The sequence below is a fragment of the Marmota monax genome, unplaced genomic scaffold, assembly GCF_021218885.2.
Source record: "Marmota monax isolate L192 unplaced genomic scaffold, Marmota_monax_Labrador192_F-V1.1 WCK01_AAM20220418_F8-fsc00107, whole genome shotgun sequence".
NCBI lineage: Eukaryota > Metazoa > Chordata > Mammalia > Rodentia > Sciuridae > Marmota > Marmota monax.
This window is the reverse complement of record NW_026693761.1, coordinates 1,812,344-1,840,224: the sequence shown is the minus strand read 5'-3', so window position 1 is coordinate 1,840,224 and position 27,881 is coordinate 1,812,344. Positions and strand designations below refer to the sequence as shown.

The following is a 27,881-nucleotide window of genomic DNA, read 5'->3' as shown; positions in this document are numbered from 1 at the left end:
GTTAAGTTTCCTCCAAGTTTTGATAGCTCATTTCTTCATGGTGCTGAATAGCATTTTGATTATGTGGATGCATCACTGTTTATCCATTCTCCTCCTGAAGGACATCTTGGTTAATCCCATGTTTTGGCAGTTATGAATAAAGCTTTAGTAAACATTTGCCTGCAGGTTTTTATGTAGACATAGAGTTATAATTCATTTGGGTAGATGCCAAAGAAAGTAATTGTTGGATTGTTTCTTAAGAGTATATTTAGTTTTTTAGGAAATTGCCCAACTGTCTTCCAATATAGCCATACCATTTTACATTGTCACTATCAACAAGTGAGAATTCCTATTGCTCCACATCCTTGCAAGTATTTGGTGGTGTTAGAATTTGGATTTGAGCCATTCTAATAGATGTATATGGTATCTTATTGTTGTTTCAGTTTGGATGAACATCTTTTTATATGCTTATTTTCCATTTCTGTATCTTATTTGGTGTGGTATCTGTTAAGGTCTTTGGCCATTTTTTAATTGGGTTGTTTATTATTGTTGAGTTTTAAGAATTCTTTGTATATTTTGGTTAACAGTCTTTTATCAGATATGTCTCTTCCGAATATTTTCTTCCATTTTATGGCTTATCTTCTCATTCTCTTTACATTGACTTTCTCAGAGTAAAGAATTTTTTTTATTTTAATGCAGTTAATTTCATTAATTATTTCTTTTTCTGGAATATATTTTTGATATTGTATCTAAGAATTCATAACTGTATCTAAGGTCATCTAGGTGTCTTCCTCTGTTAACTTCTAGGAGTTTTACAGTTTTGTGATGTACATTTAGATCTGTGGTTCATTTTGAATTAGTTTTTGTGAAGGGTTTAAGGCCTATGTTTAGATAGATATATAGTTGGTATGTAGATATCTGCTTGTTCCAGCACTATATGTTGAAAATACTGTTTTTGCTCCATTGTATTATCTTCGCTCCTTTGTCAAAGATCTGTTGACTTATTCATGTGAGTCTTTTTCTAGACTGTATACTTTGTTCTATTGATGTCTGTTTGTCTAGTCGTTCTTTTGTCTGTTCTTTCACCAATCTGACACTGACACTGTCTAGCTTTATACTAAGCTTAATCAAGTAGTGTCAGTCTTCTGAGTTTTATAAATATATATAATTTTTCTATATATCGTGTTGGTTCTTCTGAGTTTTTTTGCATAACCATATATCTTTAGAATCAGTTTGTTAATATTTGTAAAATAACTTGCTACAATAATGACTGTGGTTCTGTTGAATATATAGCTCTAGTTGGATAGAACTGACATCTTGACAATATTGTGTCTTCCTGTCAATAAATATGGAATATCTTTGCATCTACTTAACTTTAATTTTATATTTTTCATCAGTGTTCTATAGTTTTCCTTGTACAGATCTTTTGCATATTTTGTTGGATATTTACACTTTTTAACTTTTTGTGTTATTAATTTCAAATTCTACTTTGTTTATTGCTGGCATATGGAGAACAGTTGACTTTTGTACAATAACCTGTATCCTGCAACCTTCCATTATTCCCTTACTAGTTCTAGTAGTTCATTGTTGATTCTTTTGAATATTGATTTTGTTGTTTATGTTGAATAATCATGTCATCTGCAAATACAATTTTATTTCTTCCCAAGTTTTATACCTTTTATTCCTTTTCTTACTGAATTATCTTGGGTTTTTAGTATGATATTGAAAAGCAGTAGTGGGTAGGAACCTCTTTGCCTTATTCCTGATCTTGGTAGGAAAGCTTTCAGTTTCACCATTAAGTATGTGCTAGCTGTAATTCTTTTAATTTTCTTTATTAAGTTGAGGAAGTTTCCTTCTATTCCTGGTTTACTGAGTTTTTATGATAAATGGGTATTGAAGTTTGTCAGATAATTTTTTTTTGCATGCATTGATTGGTCATGTAAGTTTTCTTCTTAAACCCATTGATGGATATAAAGTAGTATGTTAATTGGTCTTTGAATGTTGAACCATCCTTGTATACCTGGGATACATTTTATTTGGTTATGTTGTATGATTCTTTATGTGTATTCTTTGATTCAATTTGCTTATATTTTGTTGAAGTTTTTGCATCTGTGTTCATGAGATACCGGCCTATAGTTTTCTTGTAATGTTATTTTCTGATTTAGTTTCAGAGTAATATTGGCCTCATAAAATGAGTTAGGAAATATTTCCTCTGCTTTTGGAAGTGAGTGGAGAGAATTGTTTTAGTTTCTTTCTATGAATGAGATGCTCAAAGTGGAACTTTTCCCGTTTCCTCTGTCATAAACACAAAGGGATTTTCCTCTGATAGTCATTGTGAAGAAGCAGTAGAGCTCTTGGAAATAAAACAAAACTGTAGGCCCTCCCCATGACTGGGTTCACTAGAGTTTTTAACTTGCAAAGTTGGCCATACTGAGCCTCCAGCACTCATCAATTATCGTTTGGGTTTTCCTGCCTCTGCACTGGTTCCCAAAAGAGGTCTATTCATGGTTTCCTGCTCCACTGTGATTTTTTTGTGATTTTCTGTATTTACCTGTCTGTCTCTCCCCTTTTGGCCTTCATTTGCCCTGTGATCTCACTTCTCTGTCAGATATAAAAAGAATTGTTGGTTGGCTAGTGTTTTTATTTGTTCTCAGTAAGCTTCTTATATGCAGTACTCTGATTTTGGTTTTGGTTTACATTTTCCTGATAATTAGTTATATTGAGCAACTTTTTATGGGCTTCTTGGTAACTTATACATTTTTCTGTCCTTTGCTTGTTTTTGAATAGATTTGTGTTTGTGTGTCTGTGTATGTGTATGTGTGTGTGTTGCATTTTCTGGATATTAACCCTTATCATATATATAATTGCAAATATTTTCTCCCAACATTTTAATAATACTGTCTTCTAATCCATGAACATGGGATGTCTTTCCATTATTTCTGTCTTCTGAATTTATTTCAGCATTGTTTGGTACCTTTCATTTTATAAATCTTGTACCTCCTAAGTCAAGTTAATTACTGAGTATCTTATTCTTTTTGATAGCATTTTTATAAAATAATTATTTTCTAAATTTTCTTTTCAGATTGTTCAATGTTAGTGTACAGAAATTCAACTGATTTTTGTGTGTTGACTTTGTACCCTGATACTTTGCTGAATTTTTAACAATATTTTTGTGCAGCCTTTAGAATTCTTTCCATATTAAATACAGTTATTTGCAAATAGAGATAATGTTATTGCTTTCATTCCAATTTTAATGCCTTCTGTTTCTTTTTATACCTTGATTTGGCAAAGAATCAGGATACAAAGTTGATACACAAAAATCAGTTTACACCTTACACATAATACCTGCCTACACAAATCCTCTGAGATTTTTTTTGTTTTGTTTTTCTAATAAGCTTTATTTCTCGCAAAATATTTTCCCTCTTTTTATGGACAAAGTTTCACCTCTATTTGCTCAAGCCAAAAGCTTTTCTCCCTTTCTCCTCTTCCTGTATATCCTACATCCAACTATTAGTTCTAGCTTCCAAATATGTCCAGAGTATAATCACTTCTCTCCAATGCTGCTGTTAGAATCCTGACCATACAATCAAAACAACAAAACACTGCTAAGAGAAATTAGGAAAACAAATTGTTTAAAGCCTGTTTTTCAGTTCTGAGCTCTTTCCTCTGTTATTAACATTCTCCCCTTTCAATACTCCCTATTCAACTCCTTCCTTCTGATCGTCTTACTTTCTAGTCCAGGTCCTGAAGCACTTGGTGCTTTACATCTGGAAGCTTCAACTGGTGATTGAAATTGAGATCATGTGATTTAATTTTCATAATTTTGAAAACAAAGCCAGAATTATGTTTTTCATATTTAATGACTCTGAGACATTTATCTCAGTAAAAGCCTATATGCCAATTCTGATGAGTAAATGGTTAAGATAATTTTCAGTTTTTTTTTAAGTAAGTTAGTGTATATTTTACTAACTTCAACCCCAATATTTCTTGAGCCATTTAGAGCTTCCTTTTTCAGTACTATCTTATATTTTCTTGGCATTGTTTTGCTTGATTCTTGGCCATAAGTGTATATTATTTTCCTAAACTTTGCAAGTTGATTGGAGAAACACTTGCACTAGACATAAGCAATTCAAACACACACACATAAAACAACATAAACAGGGAATAAGGAACAAGATGCTGTATCTTTTCTACTATTTCAAGAATGAGAAAGCCAGCACAGTGGTGCACACCTATAATCCCAGCAACTCAGGTGGCTGAGGCAAGAAAGTTGCAAGTTCAAGGCCAACCTCAGCAACTTAACAAAGAGCCTCAGAAACCCAATGAGAACCTGTCTTAAAATTTTAGGAGAAAAAAAAATTGAAAAGGGCCAAGGATGTCTTTCAGTGTTAAAATGTAAAGTGTTCATTCTCAGTACCCCCTCCCAAAAAAAGCATTAAAAAAGGAAAATGAAACAATGACATAACTTTTTTACCTTATAAGGTTGGAAAGTTTTTTAAAAAAATAAGACAAAATAAGATAATGTGAGCCAGAGCATGTATCTACAGGAAATCTCTTATCCTCTTAATGGGGCTGTAAATTGGTACAATCATTTGATAGAGCAATTTGTCAGTATTGTTTTTCAGATTTGTGTATCCTTGATCCATCAATTCTACTTCTGGTAATTTGTCTACAAATGTATTTTGCACATAAAATGTATACTCAAAGATGTTTATCATAGCATGTTTGTAATAGGAAAAACAAACAAAATAGAACTGAAAGCCAATAATCAGAGGACCAGTTAAATAAATTGTGGGACATCTATAGAGTGAATACAAAATTTTCTAAAATTTCATTTACTTATTTATTTTTGTGCCAGGGATTGAACCTAGGAGAGCTTAATCATTGAGTCACTTCCCCGGGCCTTTTTATTTATTTATTTATTTGTAATTTATTTTACTATTGAGACAGGTTCTTAATAAGTTGCTTAGAGCTTTGCTAAATTGCTGAGACTAACCTTGAACTTGCAATCCTTCTGCCTTAGCCTCCTGTCACTGATATTATAGGCATGTGCCATCACACTTGGCTCTTTCCTCAATTCTTAAACAGAATAAACTAGATTGGCTTGGATTAATGTGTAAAACTCTCTGAAACATAGTAAGAGTAAAAGCAAAACATAGTTACCTTATGAATAGATTCTCAATTGTTGCTTTTAAACAAAATGTAAAATATAATTTATTCATTTCAGTGCCAGAAAAATGCATGAAAACCATTGTGCACAGTGTGATGTGCTGTTTTTATTATATATTCCTTTTTGAATGGTTTGAATTTTGCTTATCATGGGCATATGCAATTTTCACAATGAAGAATCAGTGATTCTCTGAATTATTTATTTATTTTTTTGGGTTTTTACAGATTTCTCTTGCACTTTGTTTTGTTTTGATGTTTGGGAACTCAATGTTGTTAACATCCTATTACGCTTCCTCTTTGGTAATTATTTGGGTAAGTGTTCCTTGGTACATGGCTGTTTTTTAATTTAATGGTATCAGTTTCTTTATCACTGGCTTGGGATCCATGAGGGTACAAGTTTGTTTTTCTTTTCTTTTTTCCTTTCTTTTTTTTTCAGTTTCATTCTAAATAAGAAGTCATCTCTTCCAGAGGTAGTTGTGACTTTTTTTCCCATGGGTTTCACTATTACAGTGTTTTGCAAACCTAAGTTATTCCTTATATCTAAAATATATGCATTTTAGTATAGGCCAGTTTCTTGAAGACAAAAGCATATTACATTGTCTTAATTGGAATATGTTCTACTTTTTGAGTAATCATTTAAATTACTTTAGATTATTTTGGTTTTCTTGATTTCTAGAACCCATAACAAATTAGGAGCCTCCTATGTCTTCATCCCATTGTACAAACAATAATTATTTACAAACTAGAACCCATCAATACATTTGTAGCTCCTAATGTTTATCCCATTTTACAAATAATAATTATAAAAAAGCCCATTTTTCAAAAAATATTCCTCTTCCTAATCTGGGCTCCTACCCTTTTTTGATGTGTGACTTGAGTGTATTTAGCCACAAAAATAGTAATATAATATAGTAATACTATGTGGAAAATCAATAGCATGTTCTATGCAGTGTTTTCAACAAAAGTAATTAACTGAGTTGTTGTGCTTTTGGCAGTAATGAGTTTAGTTCTTAAAATCAGTATACTCTATAATTAGGAAATGTGATACTATACTCACTTCTATAAATTACCTGCCTACGTTAGCAAATGTTGCTATTCCTTAAGATAAAATATATAATTCCTTGTACTTGTGTACAGGGAAGTCATTGAATTGAATATTGCATGTGAATACAATCTCATCTAAGTTCATTTTGTAAGAAATTTCTTTTGAGTTCATTTGAGCTTCAACTGTGTCAGGTACACTGCTAGATGCTTGACACTGACATTGTCTTAGGTATGAATTAAGCAGATTTATGTGTACGTTCTACATGGTATATAAATAATACTAACAGTTATAGAATATAGTATATTTATGTATATTTGCCTGTGTATTGTTGTGTTTAATGATTTTGAAACCTGAATTGTATCACTTTTCTCAAATGCTCAGAAAACTTCTGAAATGACTTAATTTGGGTTCAAATATATGTGTTTTGATATCTAATTATATTTGCCAAGTTTCAATTAGGTTTTGTTCTCTAAAGGTGATATACTTTGGGAGTTCATGTACTTAGACTTTAGATTTGTCAGAGAAGTATTTAGTTGATCCAGTAAAATCACATTTGTGCTCCCAGGAGCCAGTTATTTTTAGTTTAAGTAAAATCTTATTCCTATATGACTGCTGCCTAAAATTCTGCATTTGTTACTTGCTTCTTGGTTCTTAGGTAAATCAGATATGTAAAAACAATCCTAGAAATTTCTATCTGGTGATTCTGTTTTCAATTTTGCAGAGTTACTAACTGACCTAATCTTTGGATATAATAAAGGCTATGTTTTGAAATTACTGACTACAGAAATGAGTATATGGTAATACTATGTGGAAAATCAACAGTGTGCTGAATCTTAGATGCTTGAGAGTCTATTTAGAATAATTATTTGTTTCTTGAAATTCTATTAACTATTATTTTCTCTATTCAGGGAATGCTGGCATTGAAACCACATTTTGTGAAAATAAATGTGTCTGAGCTTAGTTTATGGGTAAGAATCAGTCTATTTTAATGCATATGTTTTTTTCTTTAAAATATTTTGGTTTTATGTTTTACTTTTTTTATTATTAGAGTTTATAATAGTAGTAGTTGGGTTCATCCCGACAAACTCATATATGCATGGAAATAGATTTCATTTCATGATCTCCCCTTTTCTTTCCTTTTTTCCTTCCTGTCCTCCCTCCCTTCTCCCATTCTCCTTCCTCTACTCTACTAGACTTCCTTTCACCCATGAATTAATTTATATTTGATTGGTTCTTTATGTTATCCTCTCCTTCCCTCCCCCTTTCCTTTATTTTACTCTAGATTCTACATATAAGAGAAAACATTTGACCTTTGAGTTTTATGTTTTACCTTTAATATATCTTACAGTTTTGTTATATTTTAAGACTCAATATTAATGTACCAAATTGCCCTTTTCATGAAGCAAGTTAAGATTAGTCTGGGATAGGTAAAAAGTTCCAGTTTTATTATCCACATTTCTTTTGAGAAATGGCACATGTATAAGTAATCTCCATAGAAGGAGAATCATACAAAGCCCCAGTAAAATATATTAATTTTTGTTAATAAAATTGTAAGTATATATTTTCACTTGTAGCTAGAGTCCCTCGTTTTGGAGCACCATGCTTTATTTAAAATTGAGATACATTTTGCAGCATTTTCTTTTAGAGACATTTAAAGCTTTAAGCTATAGAATTTGAAGCATCAAAGTTCATTTTGTTTCTTTTTAAATTATTTATTTATTTATTCATTCATTTATTTTGTAGATTATCCAAGGATGTCTTTGGTTGTTTGGAACCATTATACTCAAATATTTGACATCTAGAATCTTTGGGATTGCAGATGATGTAAGTTTTCACTTAAACTTAAAAGACGTGAGAAGACTCAAAACAGGCTGAGAATGAAATTTTTGAGTTATTAAAGTGCCACTATTTAAACCTAATTCTAGGTGAAGTGTATTCACCCATTTTTTATTATTTAATATGATAGAAAGCAAATGTGATTATGTATATAGTTTTTATTCTCCAGAATTAATCTTGGCATAATTCTTTTGTATCTTTTTATATCTTCTACATCACAAATATTTAAATATTTAATGCAAGGAAACAGTAGAGATTAAAGCCCAGATTTTAAGGTCTGTGGAGCCTCTGACTTTTTTATTATCCCCTTTGTAACAGATAAAGATTCTATCTTCAGAGCCTCAACTGGAGATCCTCACTGCTCCCACTTTGAGTTTTCTGGTCAATGTTGTGAATGCTCTATTTATAAACCATTGTAGGTAATTTAGTCTAAGTTAGGCTTATTAATAGAGGTTTTGTTTGCTTTGATGTTTGACTATGAGAAAAATTAAAATGATAAGTTTTCTGTTTTGTAACTTTCTAGAGGCTTTAAAACTTCTGCTTTGTAAACCAGTTGTTCTTTTCAGCAAAGTGCAGCCTTTAAGTTTATGAGCTCTGGTGTCAGACAGACCTAGGTTTAAATCCTAATTGTCCTGTTTTTACTTGTGAGATCTCAGGCAATAAGTATAAAGTTTTTGTGCAGAATAACATGGGGTCAGTACTTCATAAATATTAGTTGTTGTTATCATTGTTATTTTATATTACTGTTGCTATTGTCATTTATTATCATTGTGTATACATACATACATACACATTTATACACACACACCCTTAAGTGTATAATTAAGTTGTTTCCATATCTGAGGTGTTGTTAGTAGTGCTGCAATGAATGAACATGGTTGCAGGTATCTCTTCATTAGTTATTTTTCTATGGTTGGTCTAGGGATTATAATATGTATCTTAATGTATTACAATCTACTTTAGGCTAATACTGACTTAATTCAGGAAAACTATATAGTGCCTTTGCACAAGTTTATCTCCACTTTCTCCCCCCTCTTATGAACTATTATGTACATCATCTATATGTAAGTGCCAACAACATAGTTATGATTATTGCATTATATGATCTTGTGTCTTGCAGAAATTGAAAGAACAAAAGTGTTTATATTGCCTTTTGTATTTATCCACATTTTTGCCATTTTTATTGTACTTAATTTCTTGCTGTGAACATGAGTTACTGCCAATTTCATTTTCTTTTAGCCTGTGGAATTTCCTTTACTAATTCTAGTCAGGCAGGTCTATAGCAGTGGATTCTCTCAGGTTTTTTTTTTTTTTTTTTCTCTTCTGATGTTTTTATTTACCTTTATTTTTAAAGACTCATTTTGCTGTATATAAGATTATTGGTTGACAGTTATTTTCTTTCAGAACTCCGACCTCCATTTTTTTCTGAGAAGCCAATTAATATTACCTTATAAATATTAATGAAGTTAATAAAATAATATCAGTCAATCAGTATTTCCCCTATACATGATGAGTTGTTTTTCTGCTGTTGCTTTCGAGATTTTCTCTTTCACATTTAAAAGTTTGAGTATGATATGTCTGAATGTGGATCTTTTGTTCATCTTTCTAGATGTTTATTGAATTTCTATAAGTTAATTTTTCATTTGAATTAGGAAGATTTTGGTCATTATTTTTTCAAACATCGTTCATTTTTTAATGTCTCCATTAACATGTTTATGTGCTTAATATTCAGTTTTTGAAGCATTGTTTATTTTTCTTTCTTTTTTTTCCCTTCTATTTTCTGTCTGTCTGCCGGTATTTATTTATTTACTTACTTTGGTACTGGGGTGTGTCTTAGCACTCTACCACTTAGCTACATCCCCAGTCCATGTTTTATTTTTTATTTTGAGAAGGGGTCTTGCTAGGTTGCCCAGGCTGGCTTTGAACTGGAATCCTCCTGCCTCAGTAACCTAAGTAGCTAAAATTATAGGCGTACACCTTACTCTCAGCTTGTTTGTTTTTCTTTAGTCTCTTTACTTCTAATTTTCAGATTGGATAATTTCTATTAACCTGTCTTTAAGTTTATTGATTATACTGCCTTTTGACACTGGCTGTTCTGCCCATCCTGTGAAGTGTCCATTTCAGTTATACATTTTAACCCTGAGTTTTCATTTATCAAAATTTCTATTTCCTCTTGAAATTTGCTATTTTCTGAGTTATTAGCATAATGTTTTAATTTAATTTTTAATGTGATTTTTAAAATTTCACATATTTGTAGTTTGTAATTGCCACTTTGAAGTTTTTGTCTGCTAAGTATAATATCTGAGCCTTCTCAGAGTCACTGATTTTTATTTATTTATTTATTTTTGGTGGCACTGGGGATTGAACCCAGGGCCTGTGCATGTGATGCAAACACTCTACCAACTGAGCTATCTCTCCAGCCCTCAGAGTCAGTTTTTATTGATGAATTTTTTTCCTGAATATGTATCAGACTTTTCTATTCATTTGCATGTCTCACTAAGTTTTCCAAAACCAGGATATTTTATTTTATTTTTATTTATAAGTTTGTTCGTTCTTTCCTTCCTTCCTTCCTTCCTTCCTTCCTTCCTTCCTTCCAGTACTGGGGATTGAACCCAGAGGCTTGAGCATGCTAGGTAAACATTCTACCATTGATGTATATACTCAGTGAGACCCTGTCTCAAAATAAAATTTTGAAAAATGATTGGGGATGTATATACTTCAGTGGTAGAATGTTTCTGTTTTTTGTTTTTGTTTTATTATTCTTACTGTTTTTTAGCCTGACTTTCTAGATGTCACTCTCCTGTCTGTATAAATTAGTGTTCAACCAGTAATCAGAATTGTAGCTCAGATATCTTGAAGCAGTATATCTTTTGTTCTTTACTGATGGATCTGAGTGTGGGTTGGTGAGCAAATTCAGAGTGCAGATTGGGTTTTTTGGTTTGTTTGTTTTTGTTTTTATTATTATTGTTGCAGGGATTGAACCCTGGGGCACTTAACTATTGAGCCACATCCACAGCCCTTATTTTTTCTTTTGAGACAGGGTCTCATTAAGTTGCTGAGGCTGGCTTTGAGCTTGCAATCCTCCTGCCTCAGCCTCCTGAGCTGCTGGGATCATAAGTGTGAACCTCTGTGCTGCAGACTGTTTTTGAGTGTGTTGCAGTGTTTCCTAGCTTGATACTTACTAAGAAGCGCTACAAGACTCAGCATATAGTCATACTCATGACAATTATTTATTATAGTGAAGGGGAAAAGGCACAAGTCATGGGTTGGGGAGGAAACCAAGTAGAAACTTCTAACATTTCCCTACTAACAGAGTCACATGGGATGCCCTTAGATTTTCCAGCAATGAGTTGTGACAAAATGCATAAAATATTATCTACCAGGGAAACTATAGAGACTTAAGTGCCCAAGGATTTTACTGGGGGATGGTCATGTTGGCATCCTTGCCTACCACATATCAAAATTCCAGACTCCTAGAGGGAATGTAGGTTTTCATAAATAAATAAACCACATTATTAGTATACACCAGGTATAATAAGTCACTCTTACTGGTTATAGCAGTGGGAACTCTTCTAAAATCCAGGTGGCTAACTTGCAAGCAGATTTTTCAAAGGGTCACATTCAGGCCTATTTGGCCAAATAACTCATTTCTGTCCCATTTTTCCCTACCTGTCATGCCTTCTTGGGTCTTTTCTGAATGTGCGTGTCACTTTCCATCCTGTCAGCCAAAGACTCTAGGAGAGTTAGGGGTCTCTTGGATCTCCTCTGGGCATGTATGCAGGTTTCCAGTCCTCCAGGGATATGAGAACTTTTATCTGTGGCCATGATGGTTATCTTATTTTGTTTCTTTCTGTAGAATTTCTGACTAGTCTGACAGTCCTCTGTTTACCTCATTGGGATTGCAACCTAGGCTCAGACAGGAAGAAAGGCTTTTACCTTTTATTTCTTACTGAGTTTACTGCTTTTACAGATAATACCTCTGAACTCAGGTGTGTTTTTGCTCTGTGCCCAAATCAATGCAGCTTCTTCCAGGTGAAGTTTTGGTTTCTTCCTGACCAGCTCTACCTGGTAGGACCATTGCACTGACTGATCTGGGGAGGTGGTGGTGGAACTGATGGTGAGTGGGGCAGCCTAGGCAGGAAAGCAGCATCCTACAGTTTTTACCAAAGTTTGAGTGTTTTTAAACCACTGAATAATTCTCAGTGGATTGTTTCCTTTTGGTTGATTTCTAGAACCTGATATGATTGGTAGTGGCAATTTTGTTCAATTTTATGTTGTTTGGGGGAGGGTATTTACCTGCTTTTTTTTTTTTTACCTCTTCCATGTCTGAAAATCCCACATTGACTGATATTTGAGTTTGATCTGGCCTTGTATTCCTGGGATAAACCTTAATTGCTCACATTGTGCTATTCTTATATATTGCTGGATTTTCTAGGCTCATATTTTTATACAATTTGCCTATATTCATGATGATTAGTAATAGTTTCTTTTCTTATAATAATTTTGTCTGGTTTTGGTTTTAGAGTAATAACCCCATAAAATTGTGGGAATATATTTAGTTCTCTTGTTTTTAGAGAGAATTTCTATAGAATTGATATTTCTTCCTTATGTTAGGTAAAATTCAATATTGAAAGCCCTTAGGGCTGGGAGTTTTCTTTATGAGTAGGTTTTTCACTTCAATTTCAACATCTTTAGGAAACTTTCTAATTCATATGGAGTAAGCTTTGATAATTTAGTTGAACTTTTTAAAAAACATTATTCAATATAATTAGATTTTAAAATTACTGAAATTTTTGCATATGTGCATATATGGGAAATGTTCACTTACATATTTATTAACTTTTGAAAATTTACAAGTTCTTATTTTCTAATGTGACAGATAACATTGTATTTATTATGTTCAACTTGATGTTTTGGAATTATATATATTTATATTGATATGTATGCATATATATATATATATTAGTTAACTTAAATAACTAGATTTAACCATTTTATATGTGTGTGTATGTATATATGTGTCTAAGTATATACATATAAATGTACATACACTATACATTATTATATCATTAGCATTTTTGTGATAAGAGCACTTAAAATCCACCCTATTTGCATTTTCAAAAGTATGATAAACTGTCGTTAACTCTAATCACCTTGCTGTAATACATCTCCTGAATTCGTTCCTCCTATCTTTTACTGTTTTCTGATCAGTAATGCAATAAAACATTTCTCCTACCACCCTTCTCCCTTCTGTTCTCTGCAGCCTCTGGGAATCATTCTTCTACTTCTGTGATAACAGATTTTTTAGATTCTCATATGAATGAGATCAAACTTGAGGGAAAACTTACCTTTTTTGTTGTCACTGCCCTTATTTTCTGGTAAATGGTTTAAAGCTATAAGTAGGTACTTTTTGTGTATTTTACAAATTGATCATTTCATGATTGTCTTTAATCTAAAAAGAATTACATTTTATGTTATTTGGTTTCTAAACGATATGATTTTAAAAGCCATCCTAGTTATTTTCTAGTTTTATTGCATTAATCATCAGGAAAAAAAATTATCAATATTTTGGAATCAGCTAAATAAATGGTATAAGAACATTTAAAAATTTTTACAGTGTTAAAGGAAAATGTGTATGATCTCTTTGTAAAGTTCATATTCTGTAGTGTTTATGAGCTTATTAATTATATTATTCAAATTTTATCTTAATTTGGTCAGCATTTTCTGTTCTAGGGAGCAGGGTTTAACATTTCCAATGAATACTGTCAGCTTATCTGTTTCTTCCTACAGCTTTGTCAGTTTTTTAAATATATTTTGACTAGATGGTTATTTCCAAATATGTTCATGATGTGTATAATTTTGCTTTGCTGTTCATTTTACTAGCTTATAATATTATTCATTGTCTCTTTTTACATATTTTTGCTTGAATTTAGTTTTGTGAGATATTATAATAACAAACCTAGATTTCTTTGTTTCAGATTTATCTGATTTATCTTCTTCTATTCTCTGTTTTCAACTTTTCTATCTCTAAGTATATCTTTTGTAGAAAACGTAAGAGTGGATTTATTTCCTTAATCCCAATATGAGCATCTGTCCTTTAATTAGTGAATTTAATCTCTTTGCATGTGTGGCAGTTAACATAATAGTAGGGTCCTTTTCTTCCATTTATTTGGGATTTGTTTTCTTTTGCTATTTTAGGTGCCATATATCCTCCCTACTGATTGCTTAAACTTATCACCATACATGTCTTCCCTTAGCAGACAGAGTGTTTTGCAGTGCATCATCACATTCCTACCACACTTCAGTTTCTATTCTCACTCTCTTTCATGTAGATGTCACTTGAATTTTAGGTTTGGTGTGTCTTAGATATAACTTCCCCTCTTTTCTTTTGTCTTTGCTTTTTTAGACAATAATGAACATTGGCAATTTTAGACAATAATGAAGTTTGGCAATTGTTTTGTCTTCAAGCCCTAGTTTTCTCATTTATAAATTGAAAATAATCCCACCTCCCTTGTCTTGCTTTTTGTGGGCAGTTGTAAGTGAGTGCATTTGGTAATGTGAAGAATTACACGAGGGTTGGTTATTGGTCAAAAGGTACTTTTACTCCAACACCTTACCATTTTATTTTCTTCATGTAGTCTTTTAAATCCCATTTCTAGAGTTCAGAATTAATATTTTCCCTTCTTTACTCTATAGCCTAGGTTCCTGTATGATGGACTTAAGTCTGTCTGAGTTCCAAAACTCATACTTCCTGGTTGGCTCTAACAAAGACGAGCTGTGCATTGTCTTTCACCAGGTTTAGCACAGTGACAGGAAAACCCAGTAAGAAGACTTTGGTACATTGATGAGAGTGGAAGGTGGGATGGTGTTGGAGCTATCATTGATCAGCAAAAGAAAGGGCTGCTGTGAGAGGGAATAGCACTTAACGACAACAAAAAAGTCTAGTATGGGAACAGTGAGCTTTGTAATGCAGTAAAAACTATTGTAAATACTTGTAAGATTAAAGTGCATTATGACAATAATTAGTTTAATGTAATGGTTCCTCACTTTATTTCTTAATAGGCTCATATTGGCAACTTATTAACATCAAAATTCTTCAGTTATAAGGATTTTGATACTTTATTGTATACCTGTGCAGCAGAGTTCGACTTTATGGAAAAGGAGGTAAGATGTGATTTCTAGTTTTCTTTCAATGGATTTTAGCCCCTATATTTTTCATTAAGGGTTCCCTGTTATTTCAGATTCTATATGTGCTCTTATCTCAGTTTAAAGGAAAAGGAAAATCTGGCAGCTTTAAGGAAGATGTTTCTGTTTACATTAGTACAGCTCCCTGAAATATATGGTCTCTTTTCATTTTGATAATTTCGAAATATGCATTCAGACTAGCCACAGTTTTTTGGATGAGTAAACACAGGGGCATTTTCAAGTTCTGTCTTATTAGTGACAGCCCTCTCAAGCTTTTACATTTCCATTCATTTTGTGGTGGTTTGAATGATCTCATTGCTTTTAAATATCATTGAGCACAGGTTTTCATTCCAACAATGTTTCTCTTTCTAAAACTTTATTCATATGTTTAGAAGGAAACCAGAGAGTAGGTTAGTGGATTTGAGATAGAAGTCTGCAATATTACTTAATGGTCTTGAACAAGTGAATCTCATTCTTTGTGTTATAGTTTACTAGTTTCTAGTGGCACACTACAAGCAGATATTGTGAAGATAAAATGAGATGTTATAGAAAGTATTTTTGGTATTTTAAATAAAATATTGTTTGGGAATACTTTATAAGCTGGTTTGGTTCAATACACATGTATATATTTGCCATTTAAACACCAGCAATGTGGCACTGATTTCTTGAATTTTATTATCTGTTACACATTTTCTATTGAGGCTGTATGTATGAATGTATTAAATTGGCCAACAGTGGTGGGCGTGGTGGTACATACCTATAATCCCAGAGGATGGGGAGGCTGAAGCAGGAGGACTGTGAATTCAAAGCCAGCCTCGGAAATATAAAATAGTGCTTAGGAGGTGGCTCGGTGGTCAAATGCCCCTGAGTTCAATCCCCGGTACCAAAAAAAAAAAAAAAAAAAAATGGCCAACAATATTTTATGGACATACTTGTTTCCTCTGCAGTACCACTGTGTTATCCCATTGTCCTGAGTTTCAAACCAGTGGACCATAGTGCAAACTTACCCACCAACCATTCTGTGCTGAGTATATCCTGAAGATGTCCAGCTTACTCCACTTGGTCTTTCAGTTTTCACTTATTGTGTTTATGGTTTTGACATATAATGGCTGGTTAAAGTTTTATGAATGATGGTGTTGAACCTTCTGAAAGAATCAAAAGAGTATCTTGTAACACATTAAAATACATATTCACAGAAGGTAAAGCCTCCTTCAGGGAAGTGGCAAAGGAAATAGAAGGTAAACTCCTTCTTCTCCACACCAGTGGAGAAGCAGGATATGGTAGAAGTCCCTTAATATTACTGAAGACATCATATGTGCCACTACAACCTGAGAGTATTAATTAGTTCTGTGATGAAGCAAATTGTTTACCAAGGCATAGCAGACTTCAGTCAACTTGAAGCAAACAGAAAAGCTGTTGGCAGCATGCCATTCCCCATCTCCATGGGTATCTGAATTCAGGAACTGTGCTTCTGAGACACAGTCCTGAGGTGCCATTTTAGGGAATGTACATCCATACAGTTCGGAGGAAGGACAGTTTTAGCAAGTTATTCCCTATTATGATACCATACTAACATGTAATGTTTGAGATGTATTATGGAGTAAATAAAATGATAGGATATTATTTACCTATAATTAACACACAAAGTATAAGAGATCAAAATTTAACAGTGGTTTGGGGTGGGGAGATAATCGAGAGGTACACAGTATCATGATGTGTAGAGGCTTTGTTATTAACATTTTTGTAGTTTTTTATTTGTTATTAAAGCAAATGTAAAAATATCTTTTTGTTTCCTTCATAAGTATTTGTCATATGTATATTTTTTGTGTGTTGGGAGGGGATGAATGAATCAAAAAGATTGTGGATACCCCCCACAAAATGCACAGGGAAGTTTGATCCACTTAAAGGCTCTCTACTTAATCTCAGATGAGTAGTAAGCAAGTAGCATGCAAAAAATGAAAAGCAATCTCTGCTCACATTTCACACTTACAAGTACTTGGGAACTGTATTTTAGTATTTCCAGCTCAATGCTTTGGTGAAATTTGTTTCTATGGAAATGCACCTTCATTTTTATGATGAGAGTCAGTAGTAGATTGGACCTTTGATAGGTGGAATGTTCATATTTCTCTTCTTATGCTTTTAGAAATTTACCTGTTTCATTATTTGAAATAATTTTATTTAGTGAAACTACATTTCCATCTAATAAAGCATCTCTCTCAATTGCAGACTCCTCTGAGATATACAAAGACTTTGTTGCTCCCAGCTGTACTTGTAGTATTCATTGCAGTCGTTAGAAAGGTATGCATGTCACTTTAGGTCTATTTCTTACAATAAAATATTCACTTGTTTTTGCATAATACTTGCATATATTTGGCTATTTAATAATCAGTGTTTTGTTTTGATTTATTGAAACATTCTATATTTTCTTATTAATAGCCTTTGATGAATGTTTAGGAATCTTAAAAATATTTTGTTCTCTGCTACTGTAACATAGACATAGGAACAGGGTGACTCAAGTTTGATAGTCATCTAGTTTTGGAAGACATGATCAGAGACTGTATTAACCCAGATACAAGTTAGTTTTGCCTATGCAAATTATTACTTTTAACTTCTATGTAATATTTCCCTCGAAATATTTAATATATACCTTTCTAGATGATTTGATTAGTGTCAGTGACTTTTGAATTGTCTTTATTCAAAAGAAAAAAAAAGAATTAACGATGTACTGATGAGCTAGATAATGTTTAGGCTTCCAGGTTGGCTTTGATAATGCAATTCTAAGCCTACATGTAAACCAAGCTCAAGAGGGTCCAGTCTTCAGGGAAGAACAGGTATGATACTCTCAATGTTTTTAGTAATTTGTAAACATTGTAACTCTTGAGTATTTTAAGAGAATGTATTGATATTAACCTGTGATCAAATAAAGAGGCAGTAAGCCCTAAAAGTTCTGATTTGTAACTAGTGATTGATGTGTTAACTCAATATCATATATTTGTAGAATATTATGGACTATAATTATTTCTCATACATTTAGTCTGTGCTTTGTACACTCTCAAAACATTTTTTACATGCACATCTCAATTGGTTATTGACATCCCTATGGGGTAGGTAGATATTACCATCCCCATTTGACACATGCTGATTTAGAAGATTATTGTGTCCACTAAAATATAAGGAAAGAACAAGATGGGCTGTACACCATCTCCTTCAGTGAGCGCTGTGTAGTTTTCAACTTTGTATTCACTTTTCAATTTCAGTCAGGTCATAGTTCCCACTGTGTGCCAGGCACATGCCTGCTTTGCTCTTTTGTATACTTACTTACTGGTGTGCACCTGGTAGATACTGAAAAAATATTGGACATTGACCATCCAGAATGTGTTCATAAGACAGCAACCTGGATGGCAAGAGATAACAGAAACTATTAGATCAGGTTAAGAAAGCTGGGGTATTTGGTTAAAGAAGAAAAGATGCAAATAGAGAAAGGATAATTATTTTCAAATATTTAAAAGTTTCCCATTTATAAGATTACATTTATTCTGGTTCCTTAAAGTTATGGCCAATTCCAGGAAGGAAAGACTTCAAACCATAAATGATCTTGGCTAATTAGGAAAGTGTTACAGATTCAAGCAGCAGCTAGGTAATATTGCCAAGGTCTGGAAACTGTTGGCAATGCTGTAGAAACATCCATATTGGGATAGGATTTAGATCAGATGACTTCCCAGTTACTATTAAGTACAACAGAATATCGAGTAATTTTGGCTTTTGAATGCTCTGACTGTAATTATGTCTGAGCCAGTTCTCTAGTTTTGTATATATGTGATTAAGGACAGATAATTCCCAACACCTTTGCATAATGGAAGCAGTACCAAATGTGGATCTGAAGCCAGAAGATCTGGTTTCAAGATCAGTAGTGCTTCTTAGTAGTTGTCTTCCTTTAGGGAGATCCTTCAGAGCTTCTTGCTTACTTACTAAAGGAGAGTAGTATAACTTACCTAATAGGAATATTGAGTACTATATATGAGCAAATATTATACAAATATAAGTTTATATTGCTGTAAATTACTATTTTTGAGTGTTCTGTTATTTCCATACTTAGCATATTTTCAACTAAGAGTTTTAAAGTTTAGAAGATGCTGTAAATTGTTTTCTTAAATAGTCTTTACTAAAGTGTTTAAAAATCTATTTACAGATTATTAGTGATATGTGGAGCATCTTAGCTAAACAACAGACACATATAAGGTAAACATGTTATTAAGAATTTTGTAGGGGCTGGGGTTGTGGCTCAGTAGTGGAGCGCTTGCCAGGCACATGTGAGGCACTGGGTTCAATTCTCAGCACCATATAAAAATAAATAAATAAATAAGAGTATTGTGTCCATCTACAACTAAAAATATTTAAAGAAAATAATTTTGTTATCTCTTCTATTTATTAGCTATTTAATTTTATATTTACGTTTTGTGTACTCAGCATTTGATAATTTATATTTTTTATTATTTTCATTCCTCCTCTTAGCTTTTCTCATTGTTCCCTGCTTGTGGAGAGCACAGCACATCAATTATGTATCCCTCACATTTTATTTACTACAATGTTACAGGAGCCCTGCACATCTTCTGTACTTGAAGGACATAGTTTTCTCAGTTAATTAGGGAAAATAAATTTTTCTGCAAGTGGTTTTTGGACCAATGAACTGCCTATTTTTGAGAAATGAGCAGTATAATATAAAACTGGGATTCATACCTCACTTTTTACATGAAGTCAATTCCAGATAAAGCCAATATTAAAATATAGTAAAAACAAAAATAAACACAGAGAATATGCTTACAATATTAGACTAAAAGCTTTTTTTTACATAAAAGATTTGTAAAAATAATATCCAGTACATACTGGAATAAATAGGTGGGAGTACAGTTTAGCAGTACATAGCAAACAATGCAGTAGGCCTGGAGTTTAGCCAGCAGGTTCCCACAATGTAAATTAATTGTATAGAAATGCTCATGGAAATGTAGAAATAATGGTAAAAATATGTTTAGTATGTTATCTATCATGGGCAATGTGAAAAAAATTAAACAACCAGAATATGTATTAGGAAGGAATTGACTTAATTTTGATCCAGTCATAGAGTGGAATGTTGAGCCATCTTGATGAAAACAGTTTCATCATCCATCAGTAGATTTAAAAATTGCCAAACAATATACATGTAGAACAATTATACTTTTATTTAAATATGAAGACTTTATATGTTTACTTATTCATAGGAGTGATCTGGAAGGATAAAATCCACAACTGTTAAGATATGGGAGTGGAAGATTGAGTGAAGGATGTTTTAATTTTATTCTTTTGAATTTGGGGATGTGGGCAGGTAGGGATTGTTGACTTACTTTTTGTGTGTCTGAATTTTCTTTTATAGCAAGAATATACACAGCGTAGTCCTTCACCTCATAATTTTTACTAACACAGTGATAGCTTATTGCATGTGCTTTTAAGGGGATCCTTGTTTTCATTTGGAAATAGTGCTATGACTGTGCTCTCACCTGAACCTGAAGCATTTGAGTTGATAGAAGAAAGGAGAAAGGTTCTGGCATATATTGACAAACTTTCTCTTCACTTGAGATAAGATTATTTCTGAAGAGCTCAGGAAGAAGCTATAAAGTTATAGCATGTAGTATGTAGCTTTGAAAGAGAAAGGTATAACTTTTCACAGAAATAAACTGTCCCATCAAGACAACTCGGCTATAGAAATACTTATAGAAAACCACTGAGCTTCATGAGGTTTTCAATTCAAGAAGAGTTAGAGCTCTTTTCTGGAAAGGAAATGGTATATTGACATTTCATTTTTGCATAAGTATCAGAGTCATGTCATGTCATAAAAAGGCAAGGAGTTCAAGATACATTTTACTGATCAAGGCATGAGGTACCCGTATTCCCTTCATTCAAAGACTTAGGAGGCAAAGTGAAGTAGAGGCAGCATCACGAGGTAGAAACTGTATGAGCTCTGAAGCCAGTCAAAATGTAGTCCTGGTAACATTTGGTAGCTGTGGAACTCCCCTTCTTTGACTGTAAATTGGAATAATAAGTGCATATTAACATTGGAAACTGCTAATTTTTATTTGTCATGAAAGAAGAAGAATGAAGGGACCATTTTCCCTCTTTTATTTATCCATATACATGCTGAGTTTGCTAATAATTTATCAATATTCTTGAGTGAAATTCCTAAATCAGATATGTCCTAAGATTACATGAAACACATGTAGGGGTTTACTGATGTATTTGTTCTTTCATTCAAAAAGTGTTGAGCTCTAAGTTTCAGGTATTGTTCTAAGTCTTGGTGACATACCAGTGAATCACAAGAGAAGATGTATATTGTCAATTCACACATTTCTATCTCTGGCTCAGACTTCTCTCCTAAACTCCAGATGACGGATTTTTTAAAAAATCATCTCTCCTTGGGTATCTAGTGAGAATCTCAAATTATACGTGTATGACCTGAACCTCTGACTGTATGCCCTACTGCCCATTCCATATGGTATCTTCATCCCCCTGATGACTCATCTCAGAAATCCTGGCCTCATTCTTGACTCTCTTCTTTATTCACTTCTACACCCAATCCATCTGCAAATCCTGCCATTGTTACCTTCAAAATTATATGCAGACTCTGAGTACCACTGAGCGCCTCCATCCTGGTCCATACCACAAGTACCTCCCCTGAATTGTTGCCTCCTGACCTCCTTGCTGACTTTCTGCCTCTGCCCTTGCTGCCCAGGCCTGTTCTTTTGTTGAAAAGCAAAAAGCCTTTCAACAGAAGGCAAACTGTGTCACTGCTGTCTTCAAGCAGTTTTCCAAATCACTTGGAATAAATCAAAGCCCTCATCCTGGTCTCTAGTGTCCTGTGTCTTTTGGCCTCTTAGCCACTGTGATCTGTCCCATCATGCTCCTCCTCATTCTCTGCTTTCCCTCTTGTCTCAACATACTGAGTTTGTGGTTAGCACATCAGAACCTCCCTGCCATGGAGCTCTTACATCCCTTTCCTCTCTCAGCCTGAAGTACTCTTCCCTTCAGGGTCTTCAGTGCTTTCCCCTTAGCTCCTTCAGGTTAAGTGGGTCCCTCACTTTCCCCATATTCTGCAGCTACAATAGAGACAACAGAAGGTTGGGGAATCATATACTAGATTTTTCTGAGCACTGGCTGTAGAATATACAGATATTCTGATGACTAGGTGATCAGGCTGGTTAATGCATGCCTTTCCAGGCACCTCATGACCCCTGCATCTTTCACTCTGTTTCCCGTTCTCTGCAGCATTTGTCACCATGTGACATGTGTATTAACTTTTTGTTTGTCTCCTTTGACTTATATGTAAGCTCTGTGAGGGTGGAAATTTTTTCTCTCTTGTTAATCCTCTATCTCCAGAGTGTTTAGTGCTCAATGAAATTGAGTGGGTAGATGGATGGATAGATTTGTACCCTGAACTCCTGAAGGGTTCACTTTAGTATAGAGAGACACACCACTAAAAAGAACATTTTCTGTGTAAGAAGGTAAGTCAGGGAAGAGGTGTAGGAATGATCAAGGTGAGGACACTGGATATAGGGTAGCCAGAGGCCTCTCTATATAGTAAGGGGTGAACTAGTCTGTGGTAAGAGCACTAGAGGCAGTATGGGAAGAGACAAGTGGGGCCAGCTTAGGAAGACCATGTGCAGTTGGTGGGATTTGCAAGTTCACATTAATTGCAAAGGGTGCCCATTGGAGACTTTAAAGACAGACTGGCACAACCACCTTACCATTTTTAAAAGATTGCTTTTACTGCTGTGATGAGAATCAATGGAGGGATAGGGAGAGATGTGGGCAGGAGTCATCAGCCTCTAAGCATGGATCTTTCTAGAGAAATGAGGGCTGTCAAGGAAAGTTAAAGGTGGAATGTTGTGCATATTTGTATATTCTACAGCCAGTGCTGAGAAAAATCTAGTATGTGATCCCCCAACCTTCAGTTGTCTCTACTGTAGCTGCAGAATATGGGGAAAGTGAGGGACCCACTTCACTGTGTGTGGGAATGTGAAGCCATAGAGTTCTTTTGCACTCTCTGTTCTGCTAGCATATCACCAGTGAGGCATATGGTACACAAAGCATGCTATTATTGTCATAATAATAAATACCAAGTAGTCATATATTCAGGATATAATACAACATTGTCATTTTAAAAAATAAACTGTCTTAAGTGGTTATAATACCAGTTTTGGTGTATAACTTTTAGTTATTTTTATTTACATATATGTGTCCTGGGGGAATACTATAGAGATTGTAAAACTCATATTCACAAAATAAAAATATAAATTAATGAAGTAAGTGCTTCAGTAATGATATAATAGCAGTATTTTTTTTTCTGTTTCAGAAAACATCAGTTTGATCATGGAGAGGTAAAGACTTAACATTACTAACATTTATCTTAATATATATATATATATATATATATATATATATATATATATATATATATATTTGATCTTCCTTTCTAGTTTTGGTTTCTTGATGTATTGGCAATGTCATTAATCATCTTCAAAATAGCCCAGTATATGTTTTTATGAGAATGCTACATGCAGATTTACTGGCCACTCATTTGTTAAAACAAGTAGGAAATTCATTTGCTCTGCTTGGATAATCCTCATAGTAACAGCAGCTGATTTCTGGAGCCCATTGAGTGAGGTGTCCTTGTGGGATTTGGTAACCACTTTTCCTCTGAGCTCACGTTGTCCTGCAGCTTCAATGTTGTGCCGCCATGTCTTTTAGAGCCAGCCTGGCTTCCTTGGCACCTCAGGAGCAATCATTTCTCTTACCACTCTCCTTGCCTTAGTTTGGTGATAACACCAAGGTAGGGTCAGAAATGTAAGCTTTATTAACAGCAGTCTTGACTTCAGTGGAATTACAGAAGTATTTGTCTTATAGACTTCAAATTTTTAGTCTTTTACTAAAATGATACAGTTTGAAAGTAAATCTTAAGAACTGCTTTAGAAATTTCAGAAATGAAAGTAGTATTAATCTTTGTTACAAAGAAAAAAGGAGCCTTTTCTGTATATTTCCCAGTTTAATGGTATATTCTTAAACTTTATGAATAGTAGGAGTAAATACTTTTTTTTTTCTTTCAGCTGGTTTATCATGCATTGCAACTGTTAGCTTATACAGCCCTTGGCATTTTGATTATGAGACTAAAACTCTTCTTGACACCACACATGTGTGTTATGGCTTCCTTGATCTGCTCTAGACAGGTAACATGGTCATAATGGTGGAGTTTTAACTGCTGTAATAATTTGACCCCAGCTTTAATTATCAAGTGGCCCTAAAGTGATGTTGAGTTACCCATGCTTCTGTAAGTCATTATAGTTAAATTTCTTTATGGTCTTGTATTCAGCTTTTTAAAGTATAAGGACTAACACTGATCACTGCCTAGTCTTCTAACTTATAAAATAGTCCTTGGCACTATTCAACACATTAATCTGTGCATGCTGAATTCATGAGGAATAAATGCAGGTGTTGATAGAAAGTAGGACTTAATTATAGAAATAATTTTCTTATATCCATATCACAAAAGAATTCTAATAATTAACTTCAAGTTATAAAAATCCTTTCAAATAATATGTTCTTGAGTATCAAGTATATTTTTCTCATTTACTGAGTGTACATTTCTATTTCTATTCCTGATTTTCACTTTTTGAAATTTAGTTTAATTCATCCTTGGTTATTTACTGCTTGTATTTTCTTGGAATTGCCCCCTTGGTCTGCATTCACTGATTTATGCTTCTCCATAGTGTCACCCTCTCATCAGTCAACGAGCCAAGGTGCAAAAGTAGCACCTCTCTCAAATTTAGCAAATATTTACTAAGCCACAGGTGTCTAGGGATGGGAATAGTAATGGACAGAAAAAAAAAAAGTATATATATGACCTCAAGAAGCTTGAGATCCAACTCTGCAGACATACAAAAAAAAAATAATTTAGGAGAGAACATTCAGAACAAAGTGCTGATATTGAAGGTGGACTATCTTAGTATGGAATAAATGACCAGCTTCAAGTTTTCCCATCAGAATGTTGGAACTGTATTGGAGGGGCACCACCTTCCCTGGTTTCTGACTTCTCTAGACTGGGCCAGGAAAGGAGGCTGATTGGGTGTCATTCATCTTCAAACCCATCCCACAATGTGCCAAGTAACAGAGAGCCTCATCCTGGGCTGGCTTCCCAGGACTGGAGCCTCTTGTGTCACCTCTGCATGGGGCCCTGAGCTCAGAAGGACCTTGCACTTGTTCTTGCTGTTTCTAACTACTTAATGATTTTGAACAAGGGCCTTTAAATTGTGTAGCTGGTCCTGGTTTTACCTGGTTATGGAGTATAGAGAGCTGGTTGAGAGAACAGCTTCTTAAGTCCTGTCCCACTTATATAAAGCTAATAGTAGAATTCTTTTGATCCTATGAATCAATGTCTCTGGAACCTTTTCTTAGGATAGTTATTCCTTATCTTGTGCTGTAGCAGAAAGTATGCTCTTTTCTGGGAAGACCTTTTCCTTATTGAATACTTGCTGTTTTGTACTAACAATTATCGATGTATTCTTAATTTGGTTTTAGTTATTTGGATGGCTCTTTTGCAAAGTGCATCCTGGTGCTGTTGTTTTTGCTGTACTAGCAGCAATGTCAATTCAAGGTTCAGCGAATCTTCAAACCCAGTGGAATATTGTAGGGGAGTTCAGCAATTTGCCACAGGAAGAACTTATAGAATGGATCAAATATAGTACCAAACCAGGTAAAAAGACATTTGATGAGAGTTTTTCTCAAAATTTTATATACTACTGAAAAACCCTCCCAAAGTTAGTTCCAGTGGTCATTGTTTCTAAGTAGTACTGCTGCTAGTGTATCCAAAAACACAGAGAAAGCATCAGATAGTAAATGTTATTCCTGACTATTATTAAATGGTTTGCAGGGAAAATGTTAATGTCATGCATCTTTTCTTGGTAATTTATTCTGCTATTTTTCCATGTATTTGAATTTTTTCAAACTTTATCCAAAACTGTAAATGCCACATTTAAAAATAAATTTATTACACTTTTTTCTTAATAAGTTTTTAGTATTAGTCCTTTACATTCCTACTTGAACTCATGGAATACAATCTTTTATTCATGTACCAAAAAGGGAACTATGATACTAGCATTGAATATTAAATCATTTAATATGATTGAATATTAAACCATTTTCCAGAATTCCTTGGTGCTATGAAACTTTCCTCATCAATTTGATATTTCTTCCCTAGAATCAGTGAGATTTCTGAGATATTGAAAAGAAAAGAAATCCTCAATGATGAGGTGATAAAGCTCTAATTTCCAAGAAAACAGTTTATCCAAGCCTAGTTGCTGACCTCTGCTTTACTGGCCACGTGGCTTCATGCTTTCTGCCACTAAATCTTTAAGTAATGAACGTCCCTGGGCCTCAGCTCTTACCTGTGAGATGATTGGGTTGAACTAGAAGGAAACCCCTTCTCACACTCGCCAGTGTCCTCCTTGGGCCTTCTGCTTGTTTCCAGATGCAGTGTTTGCAGGTGCCATGCCCACTATGGCAAGTGTGAAGTTGTCTGCCCTTCGGCCGGTTGTGAACCATCCACATTATGAAGATGCAGGCTTGAGGTTAGTACCTCTTATGTTGTTCAAAACAAATTTCCTATATAAATAGTGAGTGGAGAAACAAGCAAAATTAGGAAGTTTCAAAAAATGTGTAGTGAACTGAGATTTTCAGTTATCAGGGTTGGAATGCTGAAATAAGACTGCTATGCTAGGAAAAAAACGAAAACATAAAACAAAAGAAAACTGTTAGGCTCCCCAGGGCAGTAAGATTATAACCTTTGGAGTTGTCTTTTCTACAAGGCAGAAAGAAAGAAATCATATATCAATTGTGTGGAGGTTAACAAGTTCCAGAATACCCAGGTCCTTAGTCATTATCCTGCAGTTCCCCCAGAAAATTATTGGCTCCCAGTTTTCTTGCAGGCCATTCTTTTTGAATTCTGAGTCAGTTGAAATACAGTCTCATTCCCAGAGAGTTTTTTCTGCTTTTCACCAATTTTACCTGCTAGAATGATCCTTGGGTGTTTTTGGAGACTTTTTTCTCCCATAAATTACAAACTTGTGTTCTCTTAGAAGAGAAAATATATTTAATTTTGATGTGTATTCTAGGGTAGGGAAAGCTATTTATTTCCTAAATGATTAGGTGAATCCTCTTAGTATATTGTTTTGCATAATAGCAGGATGTAAATTTTACAAACAAAAAGCTTTTCATTTAAAAATCAATTACAATAAACTAATTTCCAGAGCAATTTTGTTAAATAAGTTTAATTTTTCATAAATCTAGAAGTCAGATGGAGGGCCATTTAATGCTGAGTGTTATTGATATCAAGTTTTGAGACTGTTGCCCTTTTAGAATAGTTCTGTTGTGTTTGTTGTAGATCATCCCTGTCCACCAAAAGGATTCTTCACTCTTATGGGTGATAGAGTGGTGAAGAATTTAAAAACAGTTAACAAACAAAAACAAAATGCTGACTTGTGTTAAAGTTGCATTCTTCTCTTAGGACTCTCGTGCTTGTCTGCCTTCAGCTTTCAACCTCATCATTGCCCCTTAGCAGAAACTACTATGAGGAATTTACTATTGTCCT

General features: G+C 33.8%; 1 protein-coding gene across 4 annotated transcripts in view; it reads left to right on the top strand.

Moving 5' to 3' along the window:
* The window catches only part of Dpy19l1 (dpy-19 like C-mannosyltransferase 1), a 102,305-nt gene that overhangs the window by 66,868 nt on the left and 7,556 nt on the right, over positions 1-27,881 (top strand). For 3 of the 4 annotated variants that reach the window (XM_046460618.2, XM_046460617.2, XM_046460620.2), the window contains exons 11-20: positions 5,374-5,460; positions 7,102-7,161; positions 7,937-8,017; positions 15,092-15,193; positions 17,441-17,512; positions 19,404-19,453; positions 23,595-23,619; positions 24,346-24,465; positions 25,814-25,988; positions 26,763-26,862. In XM_046460618.2, coding sequence (XP_046316574.1) covers positions 5,374-5,460; positions 7,102-7,161; positions 7,937-8,017; positions 15,092-15,193; positions 17,441-17,512; positions 19,404-19,453; positions 23,595-23,619; positions 24,346-24,465; positions 25,814-25,988; positions 26,763-26,862 — 872 coding nt within the window. The remainder of the gene's footprint in view (positions 1-5,373; positions 5,461-7,101; positions 7,162-7,936; positions 8,018-15,091; positions 15,194-17,440; positions 17,513-19,403; positions 19,454-23,594; positions 23,620-24,345; positions 24,466-25,813; positions 25,989-26,762; positions 26,863-27,881) is intronic. The other variant, XM_046460619.2, reaches the window with a different exon arrangement.